This window comes from Sceloporus occidentalis, unplaced genomic scaffold, assembly GCF_023333645.1.
Source record: "Sceloporus occidentalis isolate IW3139 unplaced genomic scaffold, rSceOcc1.0.p SCAF_1, whole genome shotgun sequence".
NCBI classification, from domain to species: domain Eukaryota; kingdom Metazoa; phylum Chordata; class Lepidosauria; order Squamata; family Phrynosomatidae; genus Sceloporus; species Sceloporus occidentalis.
Genome location: NW_028316981.1, coordinates 6363175 through 6388913, shown reverse-complemented (window position 1 = coordinate 6388913; position 25739 = coordinate 6363175). Strand labels below are relative to the sequence as shown.

Sequence of the window (25739 nt, the reverse complement as noted above, 5' to 3'; positions counted from 1 at the left end):
TGCAGTTTGCCAATACTTTAGCTGCCATAGCCGCATTTTATGGAATCCTGGGACTGGTAGTTTTACAAGGTCTTTAGCTTTCTCTGCCAAAGAGTGCCACTGCTTCACTAAACTAGAAATCCCAGGATTCTGTAGGCTGGAGGTGTGGCAGTTCAAGTGGTGTCAAACTGCATTATTAATGCAGCGTAGATGCACCCTCTGTCTCCCCGTTTCCGTGTTTGGAATCAAACAGGCCTACACATTTCTTCACTGGTCTCTTCATCTTCTCATTTCAGGGTGAACGGCTATCCAGCAACCAAGGAAAGCTGTCAGTTTTTCAAACGACTCTCTCCAGGACCTGAGATGTGACCTGGTGAGATCTACTTGAGGGACCCATTTCCTCCTGATCATTCATGATCTGGAGAGTGTCACCTGGGCTGATGTACCTGCAGATGCCAAGTGAGCAACCAGATTCTTCATCCCCACCTTGGGAGAAGGGCAAGTGAGCCCAGGCAGGATAGGTGAGGGAAGGGATGGCTCCAGGTGAGTGAAAATAGCTGCGGAACGGAGGGAGACATTCCCAGACTTGAGACTCCCATTCTATCCTATGTTTGGGGAAAGCGAGATGCCAGGAATGAAGATGGAACTGGAGGAGACTCTAGGCTTCACAGCAGGCATGGCCCTGAGCGAAACAAGGGATGCTTCCCCTGTTGCTCACATGCACATTAAAGAAGAACCTGTGGAAGGCCCTTCGTCCCTCCCATGGGAAACCCAGTGGCAGGACTTCCTCAAGGTGGTGCAAAACCCTCTGTCTAGAGAAGGCAAGACACAACTGCCAGAGGATGAGACAAAGTCTTCCTTGCCTGTCTTTGAGGGAGAAGCAGCCGCCAGCCAGGGGACTACAGAGGAGAGTAGGGCTGGACTCCTTCCTACTTTTAATGGAATGGCCCATCTGTCTGATAGCAGGCTAGACCCTGAAGATGGCAAAGGAGACCATGGGCCAAGAGAAGAGATCAAGATGGAGGATGCCATCAGCTTGGAGGTCCAGCGTCAACACTTCAGGCAGCTCTGCTACCAGGATGTCCAAGGGCCTCGTGAGGTTTACAGCCGACTCCGGGAACTTTGCATCCAGTGGCTGAAGCCAGAGAGGCACACGAAGGAGCAGATCCTGGACCTAGTTATTCTGGAGCAATTCCTGTCTATCCTGCCCTTAGAAATGCAGAACTGGGTTAAGGGGAGAGGCTCTGAGAGCTGTTTCCAGGCTGTGATCCTTGCAGAAGATTTCCTCTTAAAGTACCAACAGGGAGAGAAACCAGAACAGCAGGTGAGAACGGGATGGTAGGGGAGCCATAGCTGGTCACCATCACTTATGCTGATCCCCTCCTTTGTTTGATTTATACCTTGCCTTTTATTTTATTTATTTCATTGATATGTCACCTTTCTGATGGAGTGGAACCCAAGGCAGCTCACAAAAAGAATTAGCTAAGACTTAACATTAATTAAAAACAAACAAACAAAAAACAAGAGGGCAGGGAACTGATCTGTTGCTCTTTTACTTGTAAAGCGCCTCGTACAGTAATGGCACTATAGAATACATAAATAAATAATTCTCATATTAAAACGATAGGATACGAGTGGTATAACATCATTTTTGAAAACACACAAAAGTTAAAAATAAAACTTATAAAACATATAAAATAAAGCAACTCTCCTTCCCATTGAGAAGGCTCCAGACAAGCAATTACACATTAAAAACTGGCTTGAACAAAAAGGTCTTTTGCCTGCTGGTGAAAGGAGGGTAGATAGGAGACCAGCCTATCTTGCTGTGGAAGGCCCATCTGGAATTCCAAAATTCAAAATATTCCAGAACCCAAAATTGTCCACATGAGTGACTGAGATAGTGACACCTTTGCTGTCTGATGATTCAATGTACACACGCTTTGTTTCGTGCACAAAACTATTTAAAATATTGTGTACAGAATTATCTTCCAGCTATGTGTATAAAGTGTATCCAGAATATAAACGAATTTAACATTTAGACTTGACGTCTTATTTCCAAGGTATCTCATTATATATGCGCAAATATTCCAAAATCTGAAAGACTCCAAACACTCCCGTTCACAAGCATTTTGGATAAGGGAGACACAACCTGTAACTTCCCATGTTTTCTTGAAAGATGTAAGTTATATCAAAGTGGATTGTTAATGACAGAAAGCACTAAAACATGGTTGATCAAGCTTTCTAAAACATAAAATAATATTTCACAGTGTTATTATAATAAGCAGGATTCAAATTGTTTTGATCCCGGATTGCTTCCCGCAGTCCCTTTAAAGTTTAAAGGTCCCGGGTTGCTTCCTGCAGCCCATTTCAATTTTAAAGATCCCACATTACTTCCCCAATAGTGCGAATGAAACACATTAGCTTTCGCACACTGCCAATTGCGTTTCAGTCACACTATTGAGAAGCCCTTCACGGGAATTCCTCATGAATGGTTTATTACTTCAGCCTCGCTGGTTATTCCCAGGAGAAGTATCGATTGAGCGTGAGGTCATCTGAAAATCTTCTGCAGGATTGCGTGATTATCCCAGCATTTTGCCTTTTCTTTCCCCCCTTTTCCCCCCATGTGATAATCTCCCCAGTCCCTTGGTTCCCTCTTTGGAATTCCCCTGTCCCAAAAATATATCCAAGGTTAGTTGTGTTGGCCATACAGCAAAGTACAATAACATCCAAAATCCGCAAAACAGTGATACCTTTACTGGACCAACCAAAATGCACATTATACGTGACCCAAGCTTTGGAAGCTTCTTCATCAGGCAAAGGTTTCTAAAACCATACTGGAGAAAGAACAATATGACAGTGTTAGAGAACAAAATGTAGGCCTGTGAAGGTAACGTTTTCTAGCTACATTCTAAAGCAGGGGTGGGCAAGTTCTGCCTCCAGAAACTTCCCAACAATTCCCCTCCACACTGCCAGATCTACCCCAGTATCTTTTTTAATTTGGGGGTAGCTTTTGCCACCTCCCCAACCATGAAGAAATCCCCCTGTCCCCATCCTCCAAGCACTTCACATTCCTGTACTACCTTCAAATACCTCTGTTTTCCTCAGCAGTCCCTTTCAAAATGGCAACAGGGAGTAACATCACTTCTGGTAGCCATTATGAGAGCGACTGCAGAGGAAAAGAAAATTTTACTGTGAGAGGGTGTGCCCTGTGGAGGGGAAGGGGATGATTACCGGCCCCCATATAGTTGCCCACATGTGTTCTAAAGCAAGTTTTAAATGAAGTTTTCATGTACATTTTGAGAGTAACCTTTTACAAGTTCTCTGCTATTTGTCTTGTGGATCCCAAGATGTTTTTATTTTAATGTTAGAAAAGGAAAAAGCAATCCAGTGAGTTTCTTTTTAAAATATTGTACAGCATGCCCGTGCCAACTCCAACTACCTGCAGACAGCAAGCCCCAGCTTTTTCAATGGATGTGCATGCACGCAGCAACAGTGTGGAAGATGATACCTAATCACGCCTCCCTCTCCTGCCGGACTTTGGGCCAGGGGCCACGCTGCTGCTGCCGGGCGTCTCTCTCTGGGGTGTCGGAGGTGCGCATCTGCGCACCGCCCCAGGGAGGGCGCCCACGGACTGTTTGCAGGACTCCGCAGCACTTTTGGCGGCGCTAGGACTAAGAGAGGCTGTGTGGATGTCAGCCCTAGAGCAGAGGATGCCTGAAGTGGCTAACCCCTGCTCTTTTAATTGTTGGGAAAGGAGGGGAGGAGATTATGGACGCGGGGGATACTTGGACGGGGGAGGAGGGGGATAACATCGGTATGAGCGGAGCTCCCATTGAGGTAGTGTGGGGCAAGGGGAGATATGGCGGTGGGAGAAGGGACTTGCGTTACAGGGGAAGGCGAGATCGATGCGTCAGATCTATCTCTCCTTCCTGTCCCCCTCCCAACCTAAGGGACCTGAGGGTCACTCCAACCGTGCCACAAACCCTGTCGCTGCTCCTGTGCAATGCCAGGTCGATCAACAACAAGTCCCACATCCTCCATGATCTGTTGGAGGATACCAATTGCGACCTGGCTTGCATTACCAAGACCTGGCTAGGGCCTGAGGGGGATGCTGTGTGGGCACAGGCCCTTCCTGCTGGGTTCTCGGTGAAGGACCAGCCCAGGTTAGGTGGGCGGGGGGGGTGTGTGTGGCCTTGATACATAGGAACATCTTGTCTCTCACTAGGAACCACATCCGACAGACTTCCTTTTTCGAGTGTATTTACCTGACCCTAAAGGCTAGGGACAGTCTAGGGATTCTGTTGGTGTATCGACCACCCCGTGCACTAGCGGACTCCCTTAACGAGCTGACACAGCTGGTTGCGGAGCTGATGCTGGAGACGCCCAGGCTACTTGTCCTGGGCGACTTCAACATCTCCCTCACGGCCAACTATATTCCATCCGGTGCGGCTCGGGAATTCATGGATACCATGGCGGCCATGGGCCTATCCCAGCTGATATTGGGTCCAACGCATTTTGCGGGTAATACACTGGATTTGGTCTTTTGTTCGGATGCGGAAAATCCGTGGGCGGAAATAACCAGTATTTCCCCCCTGTCATTGATGGATCATTTCCTTGTGGAGGCAAAAATCAAGGTCTCTACCCAGATCCCCCCCGGGGGTGGTGGACCTATTAGGATGGTCCACCCTCGAAGGCTGATGGAACCCAAAAGGTTCCAGGAAGCCCTAGAGGGACACATGGTTGGAAGTGACGGCGACTCTGTTGATGCCCTGACTGGTATCTGGAATACCGGTCTCTCTAGGGCTATACACAGTATCGCTCCCAAGCGCCCTCTCAGACCTGCTTCCAAATGTAAGCCTTGGTATACGGAAGATCTCTGGGCGAGGAAGCGGGTCTTGAGACGGCTAGAGCACCGCTGGCGGAAACACCAGCGCTTATCCGACAAGGCTCTCCTAGACCGCCTTTTAGAGGACTACGGAGAGGCGATACGAGCAGCTAAGAACTCGTTCTATGGTGCTCGTGTCGCGTCCGCGGAGTCGCGTCCAGCAGAGTTGTTCAGGGTGGTTAGGGAGCTAACTCAGCTCCCTCCTGCCCCGAACCAGATCCTTGAACCTTCTAAGGCCTGCTGCGACCAATTTAACAACTTCTTCGCGGATAAAACCTCTCGGATAAGCGAAGGTCTTAACGCCGGCATTAGAGCAGAACCTAGGTTAGAGGCATCCAGAGCCTCCGTGGACTCTATTAAACTGGATCAGTTTGAGTTGGTAAGTACCGATGATGTGGACAAGATCCTTGGAAGTGTTCGGAAGACAACCTGCTCTCTCGATCCCTGTCCCTCATGGCTAGCGGCTCAGGGGGGACCGGCAGTAACTTCATTGTTACGCCGGATTATTAATACATCTTTGAGGGAACGGCGATTTCCAACTGATTTGAAATTGGCCATTGTAAAACCTCTACTGTATTAAAAAAGCCCTCCCTCGACCCCCTGGTACATAGTAATTACCGGCCAGTCTCGCTGCTGCCATTTTTGGGGAAGGTGATCGAGAGGGCGGTTGCAATCCAGCTTCAGTCGGTCTTGGACGAAACGGATTATCTGGACCCATTTCAAACTGGCTTTCGGGCGGGCTACGGGGTTGAGACGGCTACGGTCGCCTTGGTCGATGATCTCCGTCTGGGCATCGACAGGGGAAGCGTGTCCCTGCTGGTGCTCTTGGACATCTCAGCGGCTTTCGATACCATAGACCATGGTATCCTTCTGGAGCGCCTGGCAGAGGTGGGAATCGGGGGCACTGCGCTCCAGTGGTTCCGCTCCTACCTCTCTGGGAGGTTCCAGATGGTGCAGCTGCGAGACGTGTGTTCCGATAAGAGGGCCCTTATAACTGGGGTCCCTCAAGGAGCCATTCTGTCTCCCATGCTATTTAACATTTACATGAAACCGCTGGGAGAGATCATCCGGAGACATGGGGCGCAGGGTTATCAGTACGCTGATGACACCCAAATAGTTTTCTCTATGTCCCCGACTGATGCAGTGACTGAGGATGGCGTCTCTCCTCTCGTGGCCTGCCTGGAGTCAGTAATGGGCTGGATGAGGGAAAACCGACTCAGTCTGAATCCAGAGAAAACGGAGGTACTTGTGATAGGTTCCCCTGGTCCAGGAATGGCGGTGGCTCCACCTGTCCTGAACAGGATCACGCTTCCTGTGAAGGACTCTGTGCGCAGTCTGGGGGTGCTTCTTGATTCGTCCCTTCACCTTACATCTCAGGTGAATGCGACGGTCAAGAGCACCTGTTATCAGCTTCGGCTTATTTGCCAGCTGCGCCCATACCTGGCCCAGAGGGATCTTGATACGGTGGTACACGCTCTGGTAACCTCTAGATTGGATTTCTGCAATGCGCTCTACATGGGGCAACCCTTGTACCATACCTGGAAGCTACAGCTGGTACAGAATATGGCGGCCAGGCTGGTCACTGGTACTTCCAGGGCCAGCCATATTACACCTGTGCTTAAAAACCTGCATTGGCTGCCTATCCGCTTCCGGGCACAGTACAAGGTGTTGGTGATCACCTATAAAGCCCTACATGGCTTGGGCCCAGGATACCTGAAGGACCGCCTCTCCCCATACATTCCGCCCCACACCCTCAGAACTTCTGGGCAGTAATTACTCAGGGTTCCAGGGGCCAGACTCACCTCCACAACGAGGAGGACGTATTCCATCGTTGCCCCGGCCCTTTGGAACACGCTGCCCACAGAGCTCCGCTCGGCTACCTCCCTGGCTCAGTTTAGAAGGGATTTAAAAACCTTCTTATTTCGAGCTGCATTCCCCGAATGAAGTTCCTGATGGCCTCCTCCCTCTCTTTTTTGTCGGCAAGATGGCTGGCTGATTAGGTTTTTAACTTGTTTTTAATATGTGTTTATTGTGTATGTTTATGTATTATTGTATGTGATTTTATTATGCTGTTCACCGCCCTGATCAAGGGAAGGGCGGTATAAAAAAAAAATTTTTTTTTTTATTAAGTGGGAGCGCATGCCCATTGAAAAGAATGGGACTTAAGGTCCTGCATTTTTTGCTATCTGCAGGGGGCTCTGGAACGGATCCCCTGTGAATAGCATGGGCGCACTGTAAATATTATGGTAACAAGTTATTTTTTCAAAGATTCCTTTCTAAGATCTGGACTTGACTAACATGTTCACAGACCTTTCAGGTACCAGGAATGTTCCAGGAAGATGCTGTGATACTCCCAGGAAAAGGGATGACCCCAGAACACCCTTTGAGGGATCTCAGCAGTCAGCTCAAGCAAGAGAAAGAGGGAGCTGGCACTATACTGGGTAAGGATCTCCCCTCCACACACACAAAAATTTTGGTAGGTAATGCTGATAATTTCAGTATCAGTGGGGCAATGAATTCACCTTTGGTTTTAATCTGAACTGTAAATGAGTTATCCATAGTGCTGAACATATGTGTACCAGACTGAAGACTGTAAAGCTCCTTTAAAGTTAGGACTAAATGCAGGAGAGGATGGATCTACCCACTGACATGGAAGCCATTGATCTCCTCTGCCCTGAATCATTATCCTATCTGGCCTAGTGTGTCAGCTGTTTTGTAGATGCTGGGATGGTGGTCCTTATGACTGACAGGAATACTAATGCCACCTAGGGCCAGAAGTGATAAATGCTCCTTTTTCTTTGGACTGCAACTCCCAGTTTTTCCCAGCCACTGGCTGAGTCGCTTGGCTTAGTTCAGAACAAGAGGAGAGAGATAACAGGCAGTTGTATGAAACAATAGCCAGCCACAGAATCACAAATGACAATATATCTTGCTATCTAATTTAATTGATTGCCTCCCTAATTCTCCACCAAAGTGCTGAGGGAATCCATTACTCTGACACAAGGGTAAAAGCTTAGGGCTACATTGGCTCCCCCAGGAGATGTTAGAAAACTGTAGATAACCCTGCCATGCCCTCCCACAAATTTTTATTTCAGTTTCCTTCCTTCATGTCCTCTAGTGGCCATAGTTGTACAGTTGGCCGTCCACATTTACTGCTTTGACTTTTGCGGTTTTGATTATTTGCGGTTTTGATTAATATGTTCTCTCTAGGAATCTCTAGGTCCTCCAGCGCAACTCTGCCAGAAGTTGATCATAGAGTTGTCCTGGAGAACCTAGAAGTTCTTAGAGAAAACACTTCTCTAGGGATTTGTAGGTCCTCCAGCATGTTTCTGTAATCATCGTCTGATAGATGTTGACCATAAAGTTACATTGGAGAACCTGGAGATTCCTAGAGAAGTTTCTCTTAGATAAAAAGAGTGTTGTTGTTTTTTATTTGCATTTTTTCCACTTTCATGGGAGTCCTTCATTCCTAACCCCAGCCAATGTGGAGGGACCACATTGCAATTTCACCATATTTTTTGGATCTTACTTGGCCATTTCCAACAAGACGTGATCCAGAAACAGACTTCCAGATTCCTTCCTCTTGAAAAAAAAGTACTTCATTGGGCCTAAAACAGCTATGAGGGAACCAAAATCTAGTCAAAATTCTCCCCTCAGCTGCTTAGGGGAAATTTGTGAGCATTCTTTTTATCCCCCACCCCTGAAAAAAAAAGTGGTCTCACGAGGGGCATATGCAGCCTCTGGGCCACACTTTCCCAACCCTTGTTCTAGTGTGTATTTATCCATCTTCTTTCTGCATTCCGTCAGGTGACAGGGATCAAGATGGGAATGATGGAGAAATGTTCTGGGTATCACCAGGAAGAAGAATGGGTCAAGAACAGGAAATACATCCTGGAAACAAAGACAGGGTAGAGATGTTTCACAGACATGAAACAGAGAGATGGAGAAAGAACTTCATCTCTTGCCTGGATGGCAATGCCTGTGAAAGATCAGCCCAAGGAATATTCAAAAGGAGGAGGAGAAGCAAAGGCAATATGAGTGAGAATCTTTTCCAAGATGCATCAGACCTTAATGAAGTCAATGGAGGAGAGAAATCGCATGAATGCTCAGTCTGTGGGAAGGTATTCCGGAGACGCTCAGACCTTAATAGTCACCAGAGAACTCACACAGGAGAGAAACCCTATACATGCTTGAACTGTGGGAAGAGATTCAATCGTAGCACAAATCTTATCTCTCATCAGAGAATCCACACAGGGGAGAAACCGTATAAATGTGCTGACTGCGGCAAAAACTTTTGTCATAAATCGGGCCTGATCAGGCATCGGAGAACCCACACAGGAGAGAAACCATACACATGTTTGGAATGTGGGAAGAGCTTCAGTCAAAGGCAACATCTTATAACACATCAGCGAAACCACACGGGAGAGAAACCGTTTACCTGCTCTGAGTGTGGGAAAAGTTTCAGCCAGAGCCAGCACTTTATTACACACCAGAGGAACCACACAGGAGAAAAACCGTTTGAATGCATGGAGTGCCGCAAAAGTTTTTGTGACAAATCTACCCTTACTAGACATCAGAGAAGTCACATTGGGAAGAAACCTTTTAAATGTGTCAAGTGTGAAGAAAGTTTCTATCGCAGCAAGCATCTTATCATGCACCAGAAAATTCACATCCAACCTTCACTTGTCTGATCTGAGGGTCATTTCTATGTTTGTGTGTATAAATTACTTTTTTCATCCTTGTTCTTCACTGTTTGTAAATCATTTTGAAAATGGAGGTTTACTAAGGATGCATAATTTCCAACTGTCAATCAACTGGTGTGGCTAAACCTTAAAGCACTGCTATTCAAAGTAGTGGATCCTGGACTGGCGCTGATCCTTGAGTAATTGGCTGCCAGTCTCTGGTGAGTCTCCGGGAAATAAAGTAACAATTTTAGTCAATGCACACAAACTTAGTGCCTGTTTCTGGCACACTGGAAAACAATAATTGCCAGTCCTCCCACATCAGACAGCCTGAGAAGCACTTCCTTAAAGGAACCGTCTAAGGCAGTGGTTCTAAAACTGTGGGGCAGGATCGGGGAGATGGGGAAGAATTACTCAAGGAGGGCATGAAACAAGGTTGGCCCTGATCTCTCCTCCTCCTCCTCCTCATTCTTCTCTTCCTCCTTTTCTACTTCCCAAACTTTTTCTGCCCTGGAAGAGAAGAGAGGACACTTGGAGACTCTACCTAAAGGAGGAGGAGAAAGCAAGCTACTTCCTTCTAAAATGTTAAGATGTATATACATGAACTGTGAATGAAAATATGCACACTAAATAAACAAAATATTTTTATTCATATACAGTTGACTCTCCTCATTTGCAGATTTGATTATTTGCTGTTTTGATTAATATGGTCCCTCTAGGAATCTCTAGTCTTACAGCGGAACTGTGCCAGAAGTTGACCATAGCATTGTGCTGGGGAACCTAAAGTTCCTAGAGAAAACACTACACATACACAGGACTGTCTGGCAAAGAATTCAAAATGCCTCATGACACAACAAATCTTAGGATTTGGTCAGATAGCAAACACAGCAATTAAACTGGTACCAAAGTGGTCTAATAGTGTAGTATGAAAGAGACCTGAGTTATTACTTACTCCCTACTTCAAAATTAATGTGAAATGTTCAGCCTTTTGTTGGCATCTCGTTGATTTCTGGGACAGTTAAATGAAGGTAATTGAAGTCCAGAGCAAACCCAGTATAAGTCCTTACTGCAAAAAGGAAAATGGCAAGGCAGTCTCTCAGAAGGAGGTGGTGTCCTTTGTCTCATCTTTCCTAAAACAGATGCCTAAATTCAACTGGTAGAGCAGGGGTAGGCAACCTGCGGCCCGCGGGCCGGATGCGGCCCGGCGAGGCCTTGGGACCGGCCCCCGCCTGGTCCTGCCGCCGATTGCTGCCGGGGCCTTTGGGGGGTAATTGTCTATAGAAGCCTCAGAAACATGCATTTATATTAACATTTTTTAAAAAATCTGCAAATTTTTTCACGTGTCCTCCATTTTTTTTAAAAAGTGTCTTCCATTTGAAAATTTTGTCCTACATTTGTCCTGGTTTATTTATATATTTATTTCTTAAAAAAACTATTTAATTATTTATTTTTTGGCTTTGGCCCCCCAGTTGTCTGAGGGACAGCAACCCGGCCCCCGGCTCAAAAAGGTTGCCTACCCCTGTGGTAGAGCAAGCATGGTGTAATAGTTTCAATGTAGGACTAGGACCCTGGAAAATGGGATTTGATTCCCCATTTGGCAATGGAAACCTGCTGGGTGACCTTGGGCAAGTCACACTCCCTCAGCCCCAGTAAACCCCATGATAGGGTTGCCTTAGGGTCACCATAAGTCAGAAACAACTTGAAGGGACACAACAACAACAAAATCCAACTGGCAGTTCTAACCAAAGTAGAGGGATGTAAAAATTGGAGAGCATTTGGTAAAAACAAGAATCAAATGTCAAGATACTCAAAGTACAATAATGTCATTAGATGAAAACAGTGTATTTTGGCCTATGAATGCTCTCCGTGCCTTAAAAGGGAGGCCTACTGTGATGACTGGTCCTTCAGTCATCTGGGAACTTCTTCTGAACCATAAGGGGTTAATCTGGGAGGAGGAACATGCTAATGAGAGATGACATCACATGCTAATGAGCTGTAGCATCATAGCTGATGTAAGGTCTAACTGACCAATCAGAGAGTAGGACCGCGAGATTCAAGAACTTTCTATGGGAAATCTTTAAAAGGCCCTTTGAGGCCATGCGCTCTTTTGTCTCTCCCTTGATCCTCCCCTGAGGGGGAACCAGATGATGTCTCTTTGAGTCTGGGAGACACAGACTCAGGGGAATGCAGGTCGAGCGGCAAGGAGCCCTCCCTGCATCCAGGAACTCAAAAGGACTACAAATCCCATCTTCCGTGAGTAGTTAGGAACGTGTTAGCTAGTGCGTTTAGGCCTTTTGTTATTTTCAACAATGGCTTGTCTGGAATGAACTCTGTAACTATGTTCTTTGACCTGCAAGGCAAGGAGGCTTTGCAGGAGCGATATAAATTCTTTCTATCCTATTCTATCCCTTTTTAAAATAAACTTCTTTCTTAAAAAGCATCTGCTATCTCTCTGCTCCTATACACGCGCCTTAACTCGGCTACTGGTTGTTCTGGGTTGGCAAGAAAGGAAACTAGATCTCTCTCTCTCTCCCCAGCAAGTCTCAGTGTGTGCTTGGGAAATATAGTTCATTGACAATTCACTGAGTGGTGGCAGCGAAAAGTTCTTTTTGTAAAGGGATCCCCTGAGAGTAATAGTCACGCACAGGGCTTTGCCCTCAGGGACCATCACATGGTTGGCAGCGGTGGTTTTCGGACTGTTGGAAACATTGCTTGCGGGGGCAAGAGTGTATTCCGCTTTTGGAGGTGAGATGGCTTTCAGTTTGATGCTCTGAAGAAGTTCTCTTCTCTCTTTCTCTCTATCTCTCCCCACACTTTCTCACTTGTGCTCTACTGACGAAGGGCTAAGGAGAAATAGTGCTGGCTCTTTCACTTGATGTTACTCTGTTCTTTGCTCTGGGGTGAGGAAGCCTTTTCAAACTGGAAAGAGGCTTGAGTTTTGCTTTTCTTTCCTGCTCTCTCTCCTTGGTGATAGGAGGGGGTAGGGTCGGGTGGCTCCTGTTGCCTGTGTGGGTGTTTGAGCTGGTTGCAGAAAGGGGGGTGGCTCTGCCCACAGCATCCCTGTAAACCTAACAGGCAGAGATCAAGCTTGCTAAAAAGCTGTGATCTGATCACTTTGCTATTGATCACTTTGCTAAAGGTGTGCTGGAGACAAAGAAATTGCAAAGTCGCCAGTGATTTTTTTCCCCTCTCTCTTTTCTCTCTCTCCAAGTGAAGGGGAGGAGGGAATCAAGGAGGAGTTGCTAGGGGCAACACAGAGATCCCTTTGATCCTCTTGCCTGGCTGGCAAAGGGCAATCAAAGGTGCCATTAAGTGCTTGGCCTCTTCGCAGGACCAAAAGGTGAATTTCCTGTTTCTGTGGTCTTTCTCTTTCTGTCTGACTGAGGAAGGGGAGGGGGACTTTAGCCCACTCAAGGAGGGGCTGTTTCTTTTCTCTAGCTAAAGGGAAGGAGGGGTCAGTGGGCTTTAAACAGACCAGTTTTTTCCTGTGGCTACTGACGCCAGGGAACAGCATCTAGTGGCAGAGTCGGAGAACTGCAGGGGGGAAGCTAGCCTGGGCTGCTTGTGTCCCTATCCCTCTTCCCTCTCTGACTCACAGCAGACCAGCTGTTCTGCATGCTCAATTCATACAAGCCATTGTGTTTGTTGTTTTATTATTGGCCCTTTCGCGTTATACTTTATAGTTAGTTGTTTAGTCTATGCACCTACGCTCTGGCAAGGTCACTACCATGGCTGATGAAACCCAACACACCTCAAGGGAGGACGAGACAGCTGCTTCTCCGTCTCCGGGCCCACCATCCCCAACCCACGTGGATGGGTGGATTCACATGATGAAAATTTTCACAGACATGCAGCAGAAAATGTTCGCAGAGATGCGACGCGATGTCGCTGAACAGCGCCGCCAGGACGCTGAACAGCGCCGCCAGGAGGTGGCTGAGCAGCAGCGTCAAATGGCTGAACAAAATAAGCAGTTGGCTGAACGTAACGAGGCTCTGCAGCGCCAAATGGTCGATCTCCTTGCTACTCGCAGCCAGGACCAACCTACGCCTGCACCAACATTAGTGCGGCTTGAACCACCTCGCCGGTTTCCCCTTTACAGGAACGGCGATGATTTTGAAAGCTTCCTGGAAAGTTTTCGGCGGACGTGTGAACTCCACGGGGTCGCGGAGGATCAGTATATGAACGAACTTCGGCCCCAGATCTCCGGGGTTCTCCGTGATGTGGAAACCAGTATGCCACGGGGGGAGATGCAGAACTTTCAGCTCTTCGTATGGAAGGCGCGCCAACGCCTTGGTATTACCCCGGAAGCAGCCAGGAGGCGCTTCAGGGACACACTCAAGAAACCGGATGCTTCCGCCGTCGACCTGGCTTATGCGATACAACGCAACAGAGAACTTTGGGTTCAGGTAGCTAAGATAACTTCACTGGAAGAGTTCTTCTTTCGCATAGATCTGGAACAATTCTTGACTTCTTTTCCTCCTGATGTGGTCCACCATGTGTTGGACAAGGACCCCAAGACACTGCAAGAAGCTGCAGAGGCTACGGATACATACCTGGACCTCAAGCGAGCCCAACCTCCAGTGCCCAGTGCTGGTTATCTCAAGAAGGGGCAGCCTGGACATCACTTTCAACGCAAGGACATCTCTCAGCCTCAACATTCCAAGGCTGCTACATCGAATCCGCCCCAACCTCCCCGTCAGTCACAGCCTTCTCAGCCACAAACCCGTCAGTCTCAGGCTTCGCAGCCACAAGCATCTCAACAACCCTCATCGTCTTCACAGGGAAGACCCAAGAACAAAGAACCGACCAAATGCTATTCTTGTGGACAACTAGGTCATATTAGGGCCCAATGCCCACAAAACCCTACAACAATAAATGTTATGGCTCAGGCCGAGGTTCAAGAGGCTGAGTCTGGTGCAACGGTAGATCCTGATCCCTCCATGATTCCTGTTCACCTCAGACACACCCTGTGGGTGGGTGACAAGGAGGTGGTAGCATACAGGGATTCAGGCGCACAGATCTCAGCCCTGCATCGATCCTTTGTGGACCCTAACCTCATCGACAACAACTCCAAGGTTCTAGTAAAAGGCTTCAGGGCACCACCGAGTCTGCTGCCGACGGCGAGGGTCCCAATTAAATACAGAGGATGGACGGGACTCTGGACTTTTGCAATATACAGCGACTATGAATGCCCTGCCTTTGTGGGGGAGGACCTGCACCGCCATGTCCAGGAGGCGCAGCGGAGTTCCACGCGCCGTCCCAGGCCAAGGCGACGCCACAGCGAACCCGGGCAGCCCAGTCATGCCAGTGCACCACAGGAGGCTCCTCGGACAGATGTGGTCCGCCAGGGCGAACATGGTATGTCCATGCCAGTCTCTCATTCCCCAACGACCCTACCTGAGGGAGGGGAGAGGGATGTGGTCCCAGCAGCCGTGTTGCCCTCCTCAGAAATTTCTGAACCAGGAAAACCCAAAGCCATTTATTTGTTTCTTGGTGGCCCTCTGAAGAAGGCCTTCAGAGCTAATAAAAAAGTATCTTTTTAACATCTTGAGATGTGCTCCTTGTTCCTCTTGCCAACCTCAGTAGTGCCATCAAGTCAATGGGAACCTGGTATGTTAACAAATGCAAGTTCTTTTCTTGCAATGAGCCCACTAGTTGGGACTACTGACTGAAGGTAGACCCAAACCTACTCTTCACTCATTTCTGTAATATAAATGCAAATAGTGAGTCCTCTCCTCCTCCTTGGGTGGCCACTTTAACTGTATGCAAATATACACATGACTGAAACATTAAAACTAATGTGATGCTCCCACTCAGACTTAAGTGAACAGCCCTTCTCATGCCACTTGTTAATCCATAAACGGGTGGGAAAAAGTTCAGCCTCCTCGTGGCCCCGCCGGAAAATGAGTAATACACTTGGCTAAGTGTGGGATCGCGTCAACCCCTTAAAACATCTTTATAGTGTAGCTTTATGCACTATAAGTTGCCCAAGTTCCTTTTAGCTACTGCTGGGATGCATACATGGTTCCCTACAGTGCTGGCTGGGGAATCGACACGACTTCTTTCAGCTACTGCTAGGGTGCTAATGGGCGTACCCAGCTGGGTACTGATTTTGACAATTACTGGATTTGACACATTATAACCGATTTTGACCCATGGGTGGACAAGGTTTAGAGAGTTATGCTACCAATTATGACGATGCGGACAAGGCATAGACAGATTCGAAAATGTGCGGACAAGACAAACCACCAGCCTTGACGTCAAAGATCTTTATCTTCGGACGTGGGATTCTTGTAATGATTACCACTCTGTGGGCACAGGAGGCATGCAATGACACTATACCATCTGACCTTAATTAAATATCTATTGCAGATGGGCCGCTTGAGGAATGGTCAACCTCAGAAAACTCAAAATAGAACTGTCACATGTGGCAGTTGTTCCAAATGGCCCAAGACAGTCTCCAAATAGTGTAAAAATACCCACCATGCCTAGTAGAGAGCATTTTGGAACAAAAAGCCCCTATAATTTATTATTTTCTTTGCAGAGTAGGGTACAGCCCTCCATAGTCTCTTGGAAGACCAGTGTGCCCCCCCCCCCCCAGCAGTCCAATTTTCCTACATGAATCCATATTGCATGGATGGGACTTATGTTGCTCTTTAGATGTTGGGAGTCTGCAACTCCACTCAGTTCAATAGCCGGCATAACCAGTAGTGGTTACTGCAACCCAACAGCATGAGGATAGACATGGGGAATAGAGCTGGCCAATTCAGGGCACAGGACCAGTGGTCAAACACTGTAGCACCCTGAAGGTGTTTTCCATTATAACACTTATCATTCCCCCCCTCACTGGCCAGGATGGCAAGTTCCATAGGAAGTTGTAGTCCCAAACTTTTGGAGGTCAGCAGGTTGCAAAAAGGTGCATTTATAGATGTGGTTTCTTTCAGTTACAGTCAGGACCATATTTGGGTATGCATGCATCTATCCGTATCAGGTTGGGGTCTTATAGATCTCCAGGTGTTATCAGACTACAAATCCTAGGCAGCACATCCAGTGGTGAGGAATGCTGGGAACCGTAGTCTAATGTCATCTGAAGGTCTATGTCATCCAACTGATGTAGATCAGGATGGGCAATGTATAGCATATAGGCTGCACGAGGTCCTTGGACCCCCCCCCCCCCTTTTGTAGTCCCTGAATACTCTAGCACAGTGGTTCTCAACCTTCCTAATGCTGCAACCCTTTAATACAGTTCCTCATGTTGTTGTGACCCCCAACCATGTGTCTCGGTTCCTAAAACCATTGGGAATATGTGTTTTCCGATGGTCTTAGGCAACCCCTGTGAAAGGGTCATTTGCCCCCAAAGGGGTCGCGACTCACAGATTGAGAACTGCTGCTCTAGTAGTTCTCCAAAGACCCCCCCCCCTTTTAAAAAATGGTATGATTTTCAGACAATTTTTGCCCCCAGACCATACAAAAATACATCAAAATAACCCCACTGATAGACATCCAGAACACTGTACAACTTCCAAATACCTCCATTTTCCTCTGCAGTCCCTCATAATAGTGACAGAAAATGATGCAACATCAATTCCTTTCACTATTTTGAGAAGGCATGCTGAGGAAAACAGGTATTTTGGCTTGCTCTGGAAGGGGCAGTCTAGAGAAGGAGAATCTGGGGAGAATTAGCCACAGCTCCTCCATAACTGCCTACCTCTGATGTACATAGATGTGAGTATGTGTGACTGCTGTTTTTCTTCTTCCTGTGAAATACAACGGATGCTCTGGCATGGCTTTTCTCCAGTATGGATTCTTCTGTGTGCATATATCTCGTAAAAAACTAGTTCAAGCATAAGCTTTCCCCAGCACCATATCTTCCCGATGGCGGCTTCTCACTGCTGTGATTCCTCCGGTGCCGTTTTAAGTGCGACCTGCTGATGAAGCCCTTCTCACACACCACACATTTGTAGGGCTTCTCCCCTGTGTGGGTCCGGCCATGGGCAAGAAGATTTGAGGTGCTGCTGAAGCTCTTCCCACAGGTGCAACACTTATAAGGCTTCTCACCTGTGTGGGTCCTCTCATGGAGGACGAGGTGGGAGCTCTGGATGAAGGTCTTCCCACAGTATGAGCATTCGTAGGGTTTCTCTCCCGTATGAGTCCTCTCATGTGTCACTAGGTGCGACCTGCGGCTGAAAGCCTTCCCACAATAGGAACACTGGTACGGTTTCCCCCTCACATGTCTCAGGAGGTGGTGTTCCTGACAGTACAAACCTTTCTCCTCCTCACCTTGGTAAATGAGTTCCTGTATTTCCACCTCTTCGTATTTTATAAGGCCTGAATCCCATTCCAATCTTTCTCCTAAATCACCACATATTCCTTGTGACTGTGTTGCAGCTTCCCCAAGAGATTTCTCACTTGCTGCACATGGGATCATTTCCCTTGCCCCGTCCCTCAGATGTCCCCTTTGGTGACTCTTCAGTTCAGTTTGATCCTCAATGGCATCCCTGACTTTATGAGTCTTGGAAACTCTTTTTTGGGAGGGCTCCATGGATTCAAATCTTGCAGGTGGGTCACTTTGCTTCTCACCCTCTTCCTCTTGTGCATAATCTGCCAAAATGGGAAAGACAATCACATTTTTATTTAAATATTTATATCCTGCTCTCGAGTAAAGAGAGTACAGTACAATAAAAAGTGGTGGATTAATTTAAAATAGCATAAATCAATACAATTATTTAAACAGGCTACAAACATATTAAAACAGTGGTTTCCAAACTTTGGTCTGCCAGAGATAATGGTTCAAGACTTCCTGACTGTGACCAAGTTGGCTAGGGCTTCTGGGAGTTGAAGTCCAGAATACCTGGAAGACCAATGTGTGGCAACTACAGGATTAAACAATTTAAAAAACAGATTAAAACTGGTTAAATAGTTTTAAATGATTTAAAATCATACAGAGGAGGGTACTCCATCACTGGGGTGCCAAAGCAGAGAAGCACTTCTCCTATGTCCTCCCACAATGGATTATCCTGAGAGAAGGAACACAGCAAGCCTCTCTAGTAGACCTCAGACCTTGGGAAACTTTATATAGGGAGAGGCACTTCTTCAAGTATCAATGTCACAATTATTATGACAAATGTTGACAGTCCAGAGTGTAAGACAGCAATCTGGGGTGCTGATTCAAATGGTTTTGAAAATGAATTTAGGGTAAGTGTTCAGAGAATATAAAGACCTTGCCATTTTTTGGAGGTAAGAGAACTTCATCTGCACAGTATCCAGGCAGTTAGCATAGTGGATGTTCTCCCCTTTCTCATTGTGTTAGAAGCTCATGGGGTGACCCACTGAAACTGAAAGGTTGGGAGATTTTTTTAAAAAAAGGTTCCATCACCCAGCACATAATTAAACTGTGGAACTCACTGCCACAAGATGTAGTAATGGCTGCCATCTCAACTGGTTTTACAATAGGATTGGATCCATTCCACAAGAGGAAGTAGGCATCTGTATACTGGTTGCTAGAGAAATGGTTGAATGCTACACTTTGGTAGTGCTTGAGGACTACATGCTAGAGACTTCTGATTGGACACAGTATGAACTGAATGCAAGACCACAGTTTGATCTAGGATGGCTCCATGTTGGATCAAACCAATAGCCTACTTCCTCCACCAATGGCTTGCATTTCCTCTATTTGTATTATCAGCCAATGTGCTAATGTGGGAGATGTGGAATAAGGATGAGGCCAAAGCTGAAACTGTTCTGGGAGTTTGAAATTGTTGGTACCTTGTGAGCAAGTATCTCCATGCTCGCCCTCAAGCCTGGCCTCCTGATACTGCTGCCTCTGTCCTGTGTCAGTCACAACCTGCCTTGATTCGAAGCTTGGCTCCTCAGATGATGCCTCTCCAAATGACATCTGGAGGGAGAAAAAACCAGTACAGAAGGAGTAGGGAAAGTGGGTCACATATAGCTCCAGACTTCACTTTTATGGTCCACAAAACCTCCTGACAGTCCCCTCAAGCTCCTTAACACCACCACATGTTGCTTTTAATTTCCAGGGCAATTTTCAAGTGATTTTTTTCACTAGAAAATGGCAGCCCAGACTACATGAAAGTTGCCTGTAAATTTTGTTTCCTGCTGAGAACTTCCTAAACCAGCCAAAACAAAGAGAGGGTACAGGGTAGAAAACTGGCCCCCCAAGCAGTTGCCACGGTCAGCAAGCCTCTGCATTGCCATTTGCAAAAATAAGGGAAAGTGTTCCCCATACCCAGGGCTGCCCTTCTTCACAGACAAGTTTCCAAGTCTAGTTCCTGGCACTTCCCATTCAAAGATGGGAAATAAACTCCTCAGTGTCATGGGGCTAAATTGAACCACCACCCCTGCAACCCACCAGCAAATCTCAATGATAACTTGACAGGTGCTACTCTCTATGATACAGGAGGGTGTCCTGTTGCACCATAGAGACCCATAGACTGGTACAGCAGAGTGACATCTTCTCTTCCAAAAGGGTATGGAGAATCATAGAATCATAGAATAATAGAGTTGGAAGAGACCGCAAGGGCCATCTAGTCCAACCTCCTGGAGGGGGGTAGGAAAATTCTACCATCATGCCAGTTTGCTGTGGCACCATATTTTGAGGGTTTAGTGTGGTAGAAGCCTGAGGGAGCCACATGCACCCTGAGTTAAAGGAATCAAGTAAGAAAGTGTTGGAAAAGTCCTTGGTCACTTCACCAACTATGCACAGACCTAATGCAATCTAGAAGGAAAGAGATGAGAAGAACATGTGTTTGCTGATTCAGGTAAGGCAGGCATGACAGCAGTCTGGTGTAGTGGTTTGAGTGTTGAACTACAACTCTGGAGACCAGTGTTTGAATCACCACTCGGCCATGGAAACCCACTGGATGATCTTGGACAAGTCATACTCTCTTGGCCTCAGATGAAAAGCAAAGGTCTCTGAATAAATTTTGCCAAGACATCCCCATGATGATGATACACACCTCTCCCTACAGAATGAGTTGGGGAGCACCAAAGATATAATAATAATAATAATAATAATAATAATAATAATAATAATTTGTTTTATTTATATACCACTATTCCAAAGATCATAGCGGTGAACAGCAAGTAAGCTAATTAGCAAGTAAGCTAATTTGCCCCCAACAGTCTGGGTACTTATTTTAGCGACCTCGGAAGGATGCAAGCCTGAGTCGAGTTTGGGCCCTTTTCCTGGTCTTGAACTCTCAACCTTGTGGTTTTGAGTGAATGGCTGCAGTACAGGCATTTAACCACTGCGCCACCAGGGCTCCTCTTCACATCGTATCAGTTTAAAGAGCATATAAAAACAGTACATATTAAATTCAATCAATATATATATACTTCAAAATTAATAATTTAAGTGACTGATCTTTACTGTCATTTTAAACTTAGGCAGCATCTGCAGCTGTAGCTGCCAAATTATTTCTGGCAGGTCATTCCACAATTTGGGGGCAGCCAAGAAATACGTCCTCTGGGTAGCAGTTGTGTCTAATTTTGGCTGACGGAGGTTAACGTCCCCGAGAGGACATGAATGTACAGAGTACATATGACATAGGGTTGCTATAAGTAGCAGATGGCTTGAAAGGAACACAACAACACAGGGAAGGCAAGAAGTGTGATTTGCAGCCAGATGGCACTTGGTTGCATGTCACAATTTTCGGATTAGCTGAATTCCATGATCGATCCATGATGACCACCCACACATTTCGAGAGACCAAAGTCTTCCTCTCAGAACAGGGACTCAAGGCGGCTTACAAACCTCACCTGCTTTTCCTGCATCTCTGTTTCTCTTTGCATCTGCAGATAATCCTCAGCCAGGGCCACCGCCTGGGAGCAATTCTCTGGCCCAACCTCTCGCACCCAACTCTGGATTTCTGGTGGCAGGATGGTCAGGAACTGCTCCAAGATCAGCAGCTCCAGGATCTGCTCCTTGGTGTGTTTTTTCACTTTGAGCCACTGGTGACAAACTTCCCGGAGACGGCCGTAAGCACCTCTTGGCCCTTCAGCCTCCTGGTAGCAGAAATGTCGGAAACGGTGGCACCAACGCTCCCTGGCCAGAGCGTCTTGTCTCAAAATGGCTGCCTTCACCTTCCCATAATCCTCTTTGTCTTTGAGATCCAACCTGCCAAAGGCTTGCTCGGCTTCTCCACTGAGGGCCGGCAGGAGACGGGTCACCCACTCTTCCTTGGGCCACTGGCAGGCCTCAGCCACTTGCTCAAAGGCCACTAGGAAGGCCTGGGTGTCATCCCACGGTGTGGGCTCCTTGGGCAATGGGGTGGCTCCCCAGCCTGAGAGAGGGGAATCCACTGTCTTCAAAAACTCCTGCCACTGGGCATCCCAGTGCTGAAGTAACCCTTCCTCTGGTTCCTGTTTAATCTGTTCTCTGGATCTCTTCTGGAGGAATCCCCCATCTTGGACACCCCCAACATGGAGGCCAAGGGAACATTTTCCTTCTCCTGCTAATCCTTCCCATGGCCTTAGGCTTCCTTGCTCTTGCTCCTCCATTTTCATGCAGAGGGACATCCCTTGCTTGAACGCAGCTTGGAGCTGGGTTTCTGGTGGGTTCCTCTGTTCTGGATCCATTTCCAATTTGCCAGCAGAAGACCGGAGGTAGAATGTTCCGGAAACTTGTAGAAAGGGGGAATGGTTTACCTTCAGAGCATGGGGGCTTTCCCTCTCAGTTGTCCAGCCTCATTATACTGGAAGACAACCTAGGAGACAAGAATAGGGTAGTCACAATTGGGTCAAATGTCAGAAACTGAGGGAAAAGGCTATTACTGTACTTATCCCTCAATATTCACTAGGGTTAGTGCACAAGACCCCTGTGAATATGGAAAAACCACAAATAACAGAAACACCATGTTTCTACCTGAGAGGACACCTCTCTAGGAATATCTAGGTCCTCCAGTGCAACTCTGCGATCAACATCTGCCAGACACTGACCACAGAATTGTGCTGGAGGAGCTACAAATGCCTAGTAGAGTATTGCCTCTAGGAATCACTAGGTCTTTCAAGTGCAACTTTTAAAGTTGACCATAGAGTTGCATTGGAGGACCTAGATATTCCTAGAGAGAACATATTAATAAAATCCGTGAATAATCAAATCTACAAATATCAAATCCACAAATATGGAGGGATGACCTCAGTCTCTGCTTTTATCTGAGCTCAGCCAAGATTCTGCTCCTCCACAAAGGAAACAGTGCTTCAAAAAATTACTTCATTTGGATTCCCAGAACCCCTGAGTGATTTTTTTTAGGTCAATATCACATTATACTGTTATAGCGCTATTATTCTATTATTATTATTATTATCATTATCATTATTATTTTCTTATATCCCGCCTTTTTCCCAATATCGGGACTCAAGTAGATACCATTACTTAAGCTGCTATGGTTGCCTCCTGTGGAATCTTGGGATTTGCAGTTTCATGAGGCCCAAGAGCTCTCTGGCTGATAATTCTAAAGGCCCCTCCCTAAACTGCAAATCCCAAGATTACACAGGAGGCAGCCATAGCAGTAAAAGTGGCATAAAAGCACTGTAACAGTGGAGTGTGATATCGTCAGTGAATCACTCATCTCTACCAGGGGTTGGAAAGGTGCCACTCCTCCAGTCCCAGGGGATTATGAGAGTTGAAGTCCAAAGAGTGATTTCCCCCAAACTCTAACCCCTACAGTTCAATCTCAGGATCTCCAATTTAGAAATATTAAGAAGACCCTGTCTGATCAGTTGAAAGGCTTCTCTATTTCAGTATGCCATCTATTCACAAAGAGAGAAGACCCTGTTTCACTACAAAACTATATCACTATGATTTCATTGTGTAAGTGCCATTGTAACAATACTGGAATTTGCATTTGTTGGTGTTGTGTGCCACCAAGTAGTTTCTGATTTACAGTGACCTTAAGATAAACATATCACACGGAACCTTTCTTGAGAAGATTTGTTCAGAGGAAGGTTTGCCTTTACCTCCCTCTGAGACTGAGAGATAGTGTGACTTGCCCAAGATCACCCAGCCGGTTTCCATGGCCAAGAATGGATTTGAACCCTGGTCTCCAGAGATGTAGTCCAACCCTCAAACCTCTACCCCATGCCGGCTATTCAGAATTCTCAGACAGGGAGCTCCAGACTACAAACCTCACCCCAGAATTCCTTAAGATGTTACCATGGTGGTTAAAATAGTATTGAAGTTCTTTAATTATGTAATGAGCTGGGGATGTTTAGCCTGGAGAAGAGACGGTGAAGAGGTGATACGACAGCCATGTTGAAATATTTGAAGGGGTGTCATATTGAGGAAGGAGCAAGCTTGTTTTCTGCTGCTCCAGAGACTAGGACCTGGAGCAATAGTTACAAGCTACAGGAAAAGAGATTCCACCTCAACATTAGGAAGAACTTATTGACAGTAAAAGCTGTCCGAGAGTGGAACACACTCCTTCCTCGGAGTGTAGTGGAGTCTCCCTCCTTGGGGACTGGATGGCCCTTGTGGTTTAAGAATAATAATATTTATTTATACCCCGCTTTTCTTCCAACTTTATGATACCGATGGCATACATATATACTTCTATAGAAGTGATTATTCCTAATGCATGCAGATTTTACCAGAACTGCCAACCCCTCACTCCTTCTGACTACTGAAAGAACCCCTAACCTGGGACCTGACTCCACACCTTAAATCCTGGGGTGGTGCAATAGGGCCCTAGAGAATGAATGAGGCAGAGGGTGGATGGTGGGCCCAACAGTCAGCAGGGTCCGAAGAGGAAGAGTAATTGCAGTGGTGCTTTCCCCTCTGGCCTCAGGCAGCGGCCGGGCTTAAGCTGCCACAAGGATACTTCTGGAAGCCCACAGGCAAGGCACACATTTTGCTACAACACTGACAATGTGGCGGCAGAATCACCCACATCACTTGGATGAAGCCTGCTTCCTTCAGTCAGGCTCCACAGTGCACCCATCTCTCTTCCACCAGTTAATGAGAGCCCGCGTGGCCTAGTGGTTAGAGCACTGGAGGCTATGACTCTGGAGACCAGGGTTCAAATCCCTGCTCGGCCTTGGAAACCCACTGGGATGACGTTGGGCAAGTCACACTCTCTCAGCCTCAGGGGGAGGCCATGGCAAGCCTTCTCTGAACAAATCTTGCCACGAAAGCCCCATGATAGGGTCTCCATAAGCCAGAAAGGTCTCTTTGGCTCCAGATTTTGGGGGCTCCTTCACAGACTCCTTTAATAATAAACCAGAACCATTTTTTAAAATCTGATTTTCTCTCTCTCTCCCTCTGCTCTGCATTCTGCACAGAAAAAAAAAAAAAAAGGGGGGGGGGATCCCAATTCTAGCATTGCTTTGCCACCATCTCTCCCAACCTCCTTGCAGCCAGCCAAGGACTCCCCAGTTTCCCTGGTTTTCCTTTCTTTGCAAAAGCCAAAGCCCAGCTCTGGGCCCCTTTTTTGCACTTCCCAGACCCTTCTCCCCCTAAAAAGGGAATCCATGGGGTCCCCCAAAGCAGAGCCTGATGCTGCCCCTCACTCTTGGGAGAACTAGGGAAAGAAAAGGGCCCCCAAAAGAGCTGCACTTTCCTGGGGAGGGAAGGTCCCAGGGAAAAGGGGAAAAGGCTTTGGGGGCAGAAGGGACCTTGCCTGCAGCCCAGACTCTGCCTCTGGCTCCTTTGCAAAAGAAGGAAGGCAGCAGCCAGGAAGATCCAGGGAGGGCTTCTGCTTCTCAGGGAGTGAAGTCCATGCACAGTATAGAGATATAGAGACATATTTCCCCATCCTCCAAAATACCTTTCCAAGGCTCTTTCCCTCCTGGCTTCGGCTTCTTGGTTCAAAAACCCTATTATTCCCTCCCACCCCTTGCTTTCCTTTCCAGGAGAGTTTGCAGCTGCCTCGCAAGGGCTCCTGGGAGTTGTAGTTCTCGGCCTGGGAGCTCCTGATTGGTTCCAACGCCTTCAGCCCTATTCATTGAAAGATATGGTGATGCTGCTGCTGTTGCCTCCCTTCTGAGGCTGAGAGAGTGTGCCTTGCCCAAGGTCGACCAGTGACTGCCTTTTGTGCACTATTTGAACCTTGGTCTCCAGAGCCACAGTCCAGCTCTCAAACCACTGCCCCACAATATTAACATGGCATTATTTTATCATGATTAGAGGCGTATAATAAAAACGTGTTCTATTGCAGGTGAATTTTTAAGGCCTCTCT

At 47.0% G+C, this 25739-nt stretch overlaps 2 protein-coding genes across 3 annotated transcripts; one reads left to right on the top strand and one right to left on the bottom strand.

The window, feature by feature from the left end:
• Positions 1-300: 300 nt before the first annotated feature.
• On the top strand, positions 301-10164 carry LOC149320515 (uncharacterized). Of its 2 annotated transcripts, none has more exons than XM_089501309.1 (3): positions 301-1303; positions 7182-7305; positions 8672-10164. In XM_089501309.1, exons 1-3 carry the CDS (start codon positions 587-589, stop codon positions 9553-9555), a joined length of 1725 nt encoding a protein of 574 aa, XP_089357435.1. In that variant the 5' UTR covers positions 301-586; the 3' UTR covers positions 9556-10164. The 2 variants fall into 2 exon arrangements, with proteins under 2 accessions (XP_089357435.1, XP_089357430.1); XM_089501304.1 differs by having other exon boundaries at positions 7173-7305.
• Positions 10165-16712: 6548 nt separating this feature from the next.
• LOC149320514 (zinc finger and SCAN domain-containing protein 26-like) lies at positions 16713-25412 on the bottom strand. The gene is made up of 4 exons (XM_089501316.1): positions 25329-25412; positions 21325-22271; positions 19312-19441; positions 16713-18147 (listed from the first exon to the last, which is right to left on the bottom strand). The coding sequence occupies exons 2-4, from the start codon at positions 22141-22143 to the stop codon at positions 17381-17383; spliced, it is 1716 nt and encodes a 571-aa protein (XP_089357442.1). The 5' UTR covers positions 22144-22271; positions 25329-25412; the 3' UTR covers positions 16713-17380.
• Positions 25413-25739: the final 327 nt, after the last annotated feature.

Bases quoted from the DNA above. Each gene is read 5' to 3' on its own strand.
- LOC149320515 (XM_089501304.1), top strand. From the start codon at position 587: ATGTTTGGGGAAAGCGAGATGCCAGGAATGAAGATGGAACTGGAGGAG. The intron at 1,304-7,172 runs GTGAGAACGGGA...ACATGTTCACAG, and splicing joins GAGAGAAACCAGAACAGCAG to ACCTTTCAGGTACCAGGAAT. The intron at 7,306-8,671 runs GTAAGGATCTCC...GCATTCCGTCAG, and splicing joins GGGAGCTGGCACTATACTGG to GTGACAGGGATCAAGATGGG.
- LOC149320514 (XM_089501316.1), bottom strand. From the start codon at position 22,143: ATGGATCCAGAACAGAGGAACCCACCAGAAACCCAGCTCCAAGCTGCG. The intron at 19,442-21,324 runs GTGAGGTTTGTA...TTCTCCCTCCAG, and splicing joins CAGAGATGCAGGAAAAGCAG to ATGTCATTTGGAGAGGCATC. The intron at 18,148-19,311 runs GTACCAACAATT...CCATTTTGGCAG, and splicing joins TGGAGATACTTGCTCACAAG to ATTATGCACAAGAGGAAGAG.